The following is an 11,060-nucleotide window of genomic DNA, read 5'->3' on the forward strand; positions in this document are numbered from 1 at the left end:
ACCTAGAATTAAACAAATATGTTGTATAAATATTTGATTTTATTAGAATATATGTCAGGTACAATCTCATCTTAAAATATTTTTATACCAAAATAAAACAACCTTCTAATTCATTTGATATATATTTACTTGATGTATTTATGAAATCAAACCGAAATTTATACCTTGTTAAAAGACAAATTTCAATGTGTGTTGCAAAATGAGATATTACAAAAAATTTAATGATTTGATACTTTAAAAAATATCTTTGATTTAAAACTTTTATTAAACATTTAGACTTGATTAAGCAAAGGAGCCATCTTTCATGGATGCATGGCTTCAAACTATAATATAGACTTCTAGATTATAGATGAAAAAAACTTTAGAGCTTTTAAGATATAACTTGCTTTTGTGAAAACTTGTCTTCAAAAAGATTTTATATCTCCAAGAATTATTTCCCCCTTATCTAAAGTCCTTCTATTTATTTATAAAAAATTTATAAAGACTCGGTTATTTCTCAATACCACATAAAATATTATTTTATTAGTTAATTTTATATTAGTTGATTTTATTTGAGATATTTCATCTCTATTTGTTTATAAGACTCAGTTATTTCTCAATACTACATAATATTATTTTATTGATAAATTTCATTTAAGATATTTCATCTCATGGATTACATTGGCAAAAAAAATATAAAAAAACCTATTTATTTTTCTTTTCATTTATTTCATCTTTTAATGTAAAAATAAAATAATAATAACACATGATGAATTTTGATTGGTAGAAAATTTTTGTTTATGCAAAATGATTTAAAAAATCCCGTGCCTTCAAAAAAAAAAAAAAAAAAAGCAATAATCAGATCATATGTACACCCCCACCCACAACAAGGGCAGGCATGAATAAGCACTTAAGGACGGCACAGGTATGTTGACCAAAAACTGTCAAGGCATTGGCAAAAAACTTGCAAGCATTGTTTTTGTTCAAGCCTTCTCCTTGGACGGAGATGATATCAAATGATGCAATGTTGCTGCATGGATAACAGCAGCTGGGTTTGAATCCTTAAGTCGGAGAGATCCTGATCGACTTAAACTGAAATTTCGATCAACATTAATTCGTATGAAGCGACGCAATGGAAGATGCCGCAGCAGCCAAGTTGAACTAACAAGTAAAATCACACCTACAACGATAAACAGCCTGCAATACAGAAAACCTCAATGTAAGAGTATATTTATAGCAATAAGACAATACCTCAGATTTCCTAGCTGGGATCCCTATAAGCACGTTTGCTGTATGTATAGGTTTTCTAAACGTACAAATTCTACAAAACGAGCCTTTGAAGGATACTTTAATATTGTACACTTTAATATTGTACACAGTTCAGCTAAGACACTAACACAGAATTGAATACCTTTTGAGTTTTTAACCATCATTTTATGCTTAAAGGAGAAATTTCAATAACATGTAAATCAAAGTTTCTAAATCAGATGCCTGCAAAATTGTCTAAAATAGATGGTTTCCACATGCAATCTCTCGAATAGGTCACCTTCCCTGTGGTATAGCATCAAATTATATTGCTTTCAAGAAACCATGACTTGGCGCATCAACCTCATATCAAGATACTTGAATTTAGAAGGGCAATGGTTTAAATAAAAACTTTGCTTACCATCCAAGTAGAAGTAAAAAACGAGCAGTGGGTGCTGAAGGCAACTGTTCTCCTAATGCAAGCATTCCAGCAAGTACACCAGTCACTATTGATGCCACGGCAGCGCATGTAGACACCACAATTGCCCTTCCATGCTTTAGACCCTGAGTCTGTTCAGAAGGAAATCGTATATCAGTTTGACCTGTCAACTTTTTCTACACAATCAGGTAGCTTCAACAGGAAGAGCGAAGTGGATCTGGCTCCACTCAAAGCAAAACCAATTGGAAAATCAATAAGACAAGTGCGTGCATGCGAGAAATGAAATCTTGTTTTTCCTGTTCTAAGATGAGTGAGAGGCAAGCAGAAATCCCATACAGATATGGACATCTAAAATATGAAAAACAAGTTTTATGCAGAGAAAAGGGCAAAATAGATCAGATGGAGCCCTAGAGAGAACATCTAGATGCTGATTTGAAAATACCTGGTAATAAAATCCCGTTGCACTACAGCATATACTGATGGAGACGCATATAGGGACTAGCATCCTGGAGAAACCCTGCTCCATGAAGACAAATCCCATCTTTGATATTACAGAAGCCATCCTACAAATGATGTGCAACTCAGCATTTAGGACCTGAAGCCTAGCTGAACAACAGCAGCAGTTCACAACTTTTTTTTGATGTCAGGACCAATACTTGATTTTGGTATAAATTTAATGGCACTATAAGAAATAATATTTTAAGCATATTCATCAAGGTAGAGTTTCTATGCATATAAATGATATATTGATTTTGCAGCAACTGTTAATATTCTGATTAAATGACAATGACAAACTAAAATGATAACACTAGTAGGTGAAGCCTTCAAGCATAACACGTGATACGATCCAGGCAAGGTCAAATTCGGATTTTAATGTAAAATGCGCAACTATCCAGTTTTACGGCAATAGTCATAATTCTCAATCCTACCATTGGATCGGGCTGAAATTTTACGTGGAGGCTCCTGACATGTTTGCCTACCTTGGGTTAAACTATCATATCAATCAGAGTTCAGCAAGGCATCCGAACACGGGTCAACAAAGGCTGTACGAGTTTTGTTATTTACTTCCTTTTGACTTATGGACTTCTTATTTGGCTAGGATTCTTTTTCTAAAAAGATGTGGCAGCTTATTTTGGAAATCTCCTAATTCTATAAAAATCTTTAATGAGCTGCAACATAGCTTCCAAGTGTGGAAAGAATTTATAAATGTTTCAGAATCCTTTTCTTACAAAGATTCCTTATTCATCCTAGCTACAAAAAGAAAAGAAGATTTCAGAACTAATTCTACCTTCAGATTTGATTTTCCTAGCTTATATGGGACTTTTAAAGAGCAACAAATTTAATCCTATCATATTTAGGATTTTAAATTCGGATTTATTTATTTTATTATTATTCTCTTCTTAGTTTTTGGTTTATTTATATTATTTGGGTTTAATTGTAAGTGAGCATCATATAAGTCCACATAAGGAGTCCATTAGGGTTTATTTTAGTTTGGAGTCACTATAAATAAGGGCATGACCAGAGATGTAAGGCTAGACAATTCAGATTAATAAAACTTCTTGTTTGCCGCACTTTGTGTGTGTGTGTTGGTGAGATAATCTCCCTTTCATGGTTCTCTAAAGAATTGAAAAATGACTTATTGAAGAACAACTGTCTTCGTGGCGTCATCCTTATACTTCTCGTTCACGAATCAATATTCGTTGGGTGGGGGTCTCCGTTTTCAATAGTGTTGGTGCCTAGGTACAAGTTATCTATGTCACACTCCTATCAAACCTGATTTACTTGGCTTTACAGGAATTGGTGTCTTTGAGTGTGGGTTGCGTGACCACGTAATCACGAGGTTCGCATCAACATGTCTAATAATATGAACTTCTACACATTCAATGATGTAATCTAAGTCTGACAATATTATTTATGCAAATTGGCACATCAAAGTTCTGATAATTTTGAATTTGTTGAACATAAATCACTGTTATAAAAATAAAGGCAACACTAAAAAGCAATAAATTTATGAACAAAGATGGTGTACCAGGAATCATACCCAAACAAAATGCCAGATTCCAAACCATATATAATTTCTTCAACAACTTCATAGTCCATCTGCATTGAAAACAGTTTTCAACAGAAAGCAGAACAATGAGGGCTAGGAGGGATGGTTGAGGAATCAAAATCAGAAACAAAAATACCTTACTAACCAACAAGATAAACAAAGAAAATTATACCATTTCATGTGCTCTTCTTTGATGTCTGTATACCCGAAGCCATCCGTTGAGGACTACCTATTTAAAAAAATCATATTTAGTTGCACATATCAAACCATACTGAGTAATCATCACATTGTATCTAATGCACTCCCTCCAACCATGCAGATGTTCATAAAATATCTGATGAACTAAATCCCAACTAGAAAAATTACACAATGAGAACATAAATGAAGCACCAAAAACTATAAATGGTAGCAATCAAGTTATAGTCCGCACTAGAAGCTAGAAAGGAGAAATTTAGATGTATTTATAGTCGAGAAGTGCAAAGAGTTAGGACATGAAACCAAACGCTTTTATTATATTAGAGCATTGTGAGCCACAAACAAAATGCTCATAGGCTCACTACACTTTTCTCTACTCTTGCTGCCTATTATACAAAAATAATATAGAATTCATCTTACTGCATAAATGAAGCAATCTACAAAAAAGAAGCCAGGTGACCTATTTATACTTCTTTCAGTGAAATGCAAATGCAACCTTTGTAGGATTGGTTCTAGCTATGAAGCAATTGGTCGATGCCTTAGTCAAAGACAGATGTGACTTGGTTGGATAAACTTTCAGTTGCTTGGCTGGCTAAATGCTCGCTTTAGATAGCAAATTCAGGTTTGCTTCTTCAATTATTGAGTCAGTTATTGACTCTTGACATGTGAAGCGAACCTCGTGATTACGTAGTCACGTAACCCACAATCAAGATTGTTATCTTATCCTGGAAAACCAAAAAAGGTCTGATAAGAGTGTGATGTAATGAAAACATGTCCAAGACACCAACACTATTGGAATAAAGTTGCATGACGCTAGTTAATCTTTGATAAGTCAAATTCAATTAGTTCAAAAACCGAAGAATGCAAGAATCTCCCTCACATTAAAACTAAAAAGTTCAGAAGTATTATTCATCAAAGATGCTGAAATTTAGGCTTAACACGTTTTTAAATGGTTCTGAGAAATTAACCCTAATGGATCTTCTCTTTTGGACTAAATTGACCCACTTACAAAAACTGACCAAAAACCAGTTACTCTATGATAAGTCAAATTCAATTCGTTCAAAAACCAAAGAATGCAAAAATCTCTCACATTAAAACTAAAAAGTTCAGAAGTATTATTATTCATCAAAGATGCTGAAATTTAGGCTTAACACGTGTTTAAATAGTTCTCAGAAATTAACCCTAATAGATCTACCCTCATGGACTGAATTGACTCATTTACAAAAACTGACCAAAAACCTTTACTAGTAAGCTCAAACCCTAATCCAGACAAGCCTTGAATCTTAATTAAAATCCATAGTATTAATTAAGCTTGAACATAGAAATAATAATGGAAACAAGTCTGGATAGTAGCTTGTTGATGCTGCATATAATAGAAAGAAAAACAAAATAAAATATCTTAATTATCTAGCTTAAATAACCCTTGGCCGATATCCACCGTCCTAGATACTCTAGGATCGCTTAGCCAACTTTTAAAGTCATTTAGATGCTAGAAAATCTTATATGAAAAGGAATTTAATTATTGAAGTCTTCTTTCCTTGTAGGACTTGGATTTTTCTTCAGAACATGGAAAACAATCTTAGAAATTAATCCCCCTTGTAGTCGCCCATCATTTTCCTTTCTTAGTTAGGAGAACCAAATCTTTAGCATTAAATAAACCTTCCAAGTCTAGGATTCAGATCTGACAGCCCATTTAGTTTCCTTGTATGACTATGAAGCTTCCTTCTTTGTTGCTAAATATTCTCCTAAACAATAGGGACAATAATTAAAGAATTTCCCTTTCAATTTTAGGAGAATATTTTGTTGAACCTTACAAGAAAAGGATCTCAATTAGCCCAAGATAACTTTGGACCTTATATGACCCAAACTCATACTCATTAATATTAACCCAAATCAAACCTGATACAAGCTCCCAACAAGCCTACTTTGTTGCCCAAATTAGACCCATACATGGGCTGACTTGATTTGGATGAATGAACCATCAAAGAGATTGGACCGAATTCATCATCATGCACAAACCAAGGCAAGCTAAAACTATCCCATCCCAAAACCCCACCCATCATGGTCGAATGGAACACAAGCTAAATTCTAAGGAAAAACACAATATTGGCTAAATGGCCTCTCCATCAAACCCAAGCGCAACACTGAAGACCCATCATGAGAAATCCATGGCTAAACCAAATCAAACCTGATACAAGTTCCCAACAAGCCTTTGTTGCCCAAATTAGACCCATACATGGGCTGACCTGATTTGGATGAATGAACCATTAAAGAGATTGGACCAAACTCATCATCATGCACAAACCAAGGCTAGCTAAAACTATCCCATCCCAAAAACACACCCATCATGGTCGAATGGAAGACAAGCTAAATTCCAAGGAAAAACACAATATTGGCCGAATGGCCTCCCCATCAAACCCAAGCGCAAAACTGAAGACCTGTCATGAGAAATCCATGGCCAAACCATATCAACAGCCACCCCCCCCCCCCAACAATGACACTCTTACTGGCATACCATGTCACAATTAGGGCTGTTGCAAATTGTTACTACAGAGTCCTCTAGTAAAAATTTCAGCCACTTGGACTTCCATGACAATTTGCTACAACTCTTGACTTTCCTAGTAAACTTCGCTTTTACAAAATGTAGTAAAACTCTATTACAAAATGAAAATTTAGTTCCACATGCTCCATTCTTTCATGAAATATAGGATTATATACCAAAACAAGTGTTGACTGATTGGGCAACATAATGGGATTGCATAATCAAAAAGTTGGAGATCTTTCAAAATTTGGATGCCAAAATTGTTTTAGTATGAAAAAGTGGTATCGGAGCAAGTGGGAAAGGACCCCTTCTAGAGTTGACAAGCAAGGATTGGGCATTATGGAAGATTTAATTAGTGCAGACTTTGCTAGTAAGGGACCAACATTCAGCATGGTGGAGATCACACTCATGTACCACTAAAGGAACTGATATGTTCACAGTAGGCCTCAACCATACCAAACTTCGCAGAGTTTCAATTGCCATTAGTGCAAGAACCGAGTCAATGTCAAGGGAAAGTGTTGATAATCAAAACCAACTCTACAAAGAGAAGAAACCAACTTCAACTATAAGCAGTTCTCTAGACTAAGCCATGCTAACATACACAACCAACCATGAAGCTGAAAATTAACTAGTTCAAAGAGACCCCTTTCACTAAGAACTGTACAAAATATTCACATCCAGCGGTGCCTTAGAAATCAACATTAAGAAGTGACCATAAGTCTTGACCAACACTAGTACAAATAAGGATCTTTGGCTTGTTTGTGTGTGTTTCATATCTACGTACTCTGTATATGTGATGGATTAGTATGTGCTATGTGTGTTATAGGTGAGAATTGGAGATATAGCCTAGTTAGTTTATGAGTAGACACAAGCCATGGGTACTCTTTGAGAGAAATTTTTTAGGTGGGGTCCTTGCCATCTTTTCATAGATTTTAAACTAGCTTACATTCTAAAAGATAAAGAAAAGTTTTCTTATTTCTCAACTTTGCATACTCATATATGTCTACACAATAATTCAACAACAATGGCATATTAATGCTAATAAAGTTGGTGCACAGAATAAGGTACCTACAAACAAGAGGGCAACAAGGAACCCCAACCAAGGTAACTGAAAAATAGATACAGAAGATGCCTCTTGCTCCTCACCTCCAGCACCAACTCCTGCAAATACAAAACAAACAGCAAGGCTTAGTTTGCCACATAAATAAGATGTTGGATCACAAAGTATATATGGATATCAAACAGTTTTGGAGAATTGAATTTTCATAACCAATTAATATATTTTTATGTCAATAGTTTAGCTCAATACAACAAAACTTTATACTTATCGGATAATGAAAAACATGGGTTCAAGGTAAGACCTATTCCAAATGAGACGCCTTTTTGGAATATATATTACACTCTAACTTTTGAGCCATAACTATCATGTCAACATTCTGAAATATGAGTATAACAATGAGATCAAAACCAATCCATGAAGCAACCAAGAAGAATTAACATACCTATTGTACCAATACCAGCCAAAGTGATTCCTATCCAATCAATGACATTCATGACTTCCTTTAGGTAAAAATGGGAAAAGACAGAAAGAATAGCAAGTCCACAACCAGAAACTGGTTGGATGACAGATACCTGACAGAAACAGTCAAGATCACTTTGATGAAGAGTACACAAATGACACAAAATAAATTGCATTAACCAAATAGAAGTTCACAAACAAATAAAAGAGCTCATTTTTTACTTGAGTTTGGTAGAAGAAGAGAGCAAACGAATTCTTCAGATCATTCTCAACAAGAAGACTCTCAGTCTCTTTCTTTTTTTTTTCTTAGCATGTATATGTTGAAAATGCAGTCTCAAAGTTTATATTGTTCAAAAATGTCAACCTACTATTTTCTTTTCCAAAAAAAATTTCCAATCAAAGCACAATAATCTAAAAGAAATCGGGAACACATATGATTCACTCACAGGAGCTTGAGATAATGCTCTCAACATCAACAATGCACCACATATATCGATAAGAAAACCAATGATCCAAGCTTTGTTAGCAGCATATGCCCTTATCACCTGAGAAGTTACACACATAAAATCAATAAAAATACGAATCAACCCACTTCCTTCACATGCATAGTTCGGTTGCACGGATTCTAATAAGCAGAGAATTGAGAGAAATCCCATAAACCCAGAATCAAAATCCGAAAGATTGACAATGGGAATCAAGAATCAAAGCAACATGCATGCACTTGTTAGCATAAAGATCAATTCTTGAAATTGAAACAATAACAGAATTCCAAATTCAGGGCTTGAATTCTTTCCACGATCTTGAAAATTAAAAAATAAATAATATATTGTATTGGTTGTTAAATTGTTGAGCAATACAAAAGTGATAAAATGAAACAAAAAGAAAACCAAAGGAGGCAGAGAAAAGAAAGAAAAAGAAAGTGGGTAAAAGATGCATGCCTTTAGTTTGAAAGAGAGGGGAGGCAGAATGAGAGTGCCCTTCTTTTGAAGAACTTTGCCGATGTTATTACCGGCGGTGGCTGCCAACGTTAAACAGATCGATTCCCACATTTCTTTTGCTCTCTCTCTCTCTCTGTAAAATTCTGAAAGGCAGGGAACCTAAAAGATCTCCTCTTTTGCTGTCTTAAGGTGGTGCTGTCTAATAAATATTTGTTTTTCCTTTCCTTTTATGGTGGCTTTGAATTTTGATTTGTTTCGTTGTTTTCTTTACTTAACCTGCTGTTATTTGTCTAGAAATGATTGTGGTAGTGGTAAATATTTTGATTGGAAGTGATAATTTAAAATATTTTTTTATTATCAAAATAAAAAAAATTATTTTTTATATTAGTATATTAAAATAATTTAAAAATATAACAAAATTATTTTAAAATAAAATTAAAATTAAAAAAAAAAAACACAGTAAAATGTTGCAAACACATTTCACTGTTATCAAACCTGGTATATTACTTGATTTTAATTTCATCTCAAAATAATTAATTTCATAAATTCTATTCCATTTTTTTTAATTTAGATTAAACAATGCTGCCTCTCCATCCAGGAATTGCCGGATATTTGCATACATGCACATAATTTTTAATAACTTGGGATGCAATTCGATGAAATTAACTTTTAAAATATGTTAAGAGGTTAAAATGAGGTTTTCCCTAAAATAAATAAATGCTACAGCTTTCTTCGTTTCATTTTTGGATGGTCAAACAGGGCACGAGATACGTAGCGGGTCAATTATTTTTATAAAATATATTAAAAATTTAAAAATTTAAAAAATATTAAATTTGTTTATAAAAAAAATTAAAAAGTCTCGAATCCCGATACACTTTAACTTCATATCCAATAATGATATTTATAATATTAATAATAATATATAACTTATTTAACCCAAGTTCATATATTTTTTAATTTATCAAAAAAAATATGGTTTTTTTCTATAATAATAATACTTTTTTTCAAATATAATAATAATAATAATAATAATAATAATAATAATTTTTTAAATTTATCCTTCAAATTAAATCTATGGTTGTTTTTCAATACTAATTTTTTTTCAAATTTATTAATTATAATATAAATAATAATATTTTAATATTAATAATAATATTAAACTTAATCAAGTTTAAGTGGGTTTATCTACAACACTAGGTCCAAGAGCTTTGGACCCCTCATAAATGACAGATACAAGTTTACCCCTTAAAAATCAAATCTATGTTCTTTCAATAATAATAGAATTTATTTTGAATTAAATAATATTTATGATATTAAAAATATTATTAAACCTATCTGGCCTAATTTTTTCTAATTTTTAATCCCTTCAAATAAAACTTATTGTTTTTTCTTTGATAATAATAATATTTTTCTTCAAATTTAATAATAATAATAATTTTACCTTTCAAATCAAATCTATTGTTATTTTTCAAAATTAATGATATATTTTTAAAAAAATTTAATTATGATATTAATAATATTAATTATAATACAAATAATAATATTTTTAATCTTGGCAATATTAATTATAATAAAAATAAAAATATTTCTAAGACAAATGATAATATTTTTCATATTAATAATATTAATAAAAATAAAAATATTATAATACAAATAATAATATTTTTAATACTAATAATAATAATAAACTTACCCAAATTTAAGTAGGTCTAGCTGTAACACCAAGTTCAAGAGCTTTGGATCCCTTTTAAATGTCAAACCCGAAAGTCTTAGTTATAGCTGCAATCCGAATCCATTAGAGTTGAGTGAGAACGCAATATCAAATAGCATTGGGTCCTGACGCGAACCCATTAGCCTATGGTTTAGACGTCTAGTCCAATTATCTTGGGTCAGGTAAGGCCGCATGATCTAAAGGACTAACTTTCCTGCCACTACCAAACAACTTAGGTCTGGCATACCGTTCCAAACCCTAGAAACTTGGGTGTGAAATGACATGTTAGACTCAAATTAATAATAATAATAATAATAATAATTGATTTTATCCTTCAAATCAAATTAATATTTTTTTTATAGCAATAAAATTTATTTCAAATTTAATATAATTAATGAATTTAATAATATGTATGACATTAATAATAATATTAAACTTATAT

At 32.2% G+C, this 11,060-nt stretch overlaps 1 protein-coding gene across 2 annotated transcripts; it reads right to left on the reverse strand.

Annotated features, from left to right (window-relative positions):
* Positions 1-749: 749 nt before the first annotated feature.
* LOC118040646 (probable magnesium transporter NIPA9) lies at positions 750-9,144 on the reverse strand. 2 transcript variants are annotated; one of them, XM_073406103.1, is made up of 9 exons: positions 8,908-9,144; positions 8,416-8,514; positions 7,953-8,082; positions 7,519-7,611; positions 3,886-3,938; positions 3,693-3,763; positions 2,106-2,226; positions 1,646-1,794; positions 750-1,176 (listed from the first exon to the last, which is right to left on the reverse strand). In XM_073406103.1, the coding sequence occupies exons 1-9, from the start codon at positions 9,016-9,018 to the stop codon at positions 963-965; spliced, it is 1,041 nt and encodes a 346-aa protein (XP_073262204.1). In that variant the 5' UTR covers positions 9,019-9,144; the 3' UTR covers positions 750-962. The 2 variants fall into 2 exon arrangements, with proteins under 2 accessions (XP_073262204.1, XP_073262205.1); XM_073406104.1 differs by having other exon boundaries at positions 3,705-3,763; positions 8,908-9,143.
* Positions 9,145-11,060: the final 1,916 nt, after the last annotated feature.

Source organism: Populus alba, chromosome 18 (assembly GCF_005239225.2).
Source record: "Populus alba chromosome 18, ASM523922v2, whole genome shotgun sequence".
NCBI classification, from domain to species: Eukaryota; Viridiplantae; Streptophyta; class Magnoliopsida; order Malpighiales; family Salicaceae; genus Populus; species Populus alba.

Coding starts and splice junctions, on each gene's coding strand:
- LOC118040646 (XM_073406103.1), bottom strand. CDS start 9,018: ATGTGGGAATCGATCTGTTTAACGTTGGCAGCCACCGCCGGTAATAAC. Junction 8,515..8,907: donor CCCTCTCTTTCAAACTAAAG/GCATGCATCTTT, acceptor GTAACTTCTCAG/GTGATAAGGGCATATGCTGC. Junction 2,227..3,692: donor TTGTTTGGGTATGATTCCTG/GTACACCATCTT, acceptor CATCATTTGTAG/GATGGCTTCTGTAATATCAA.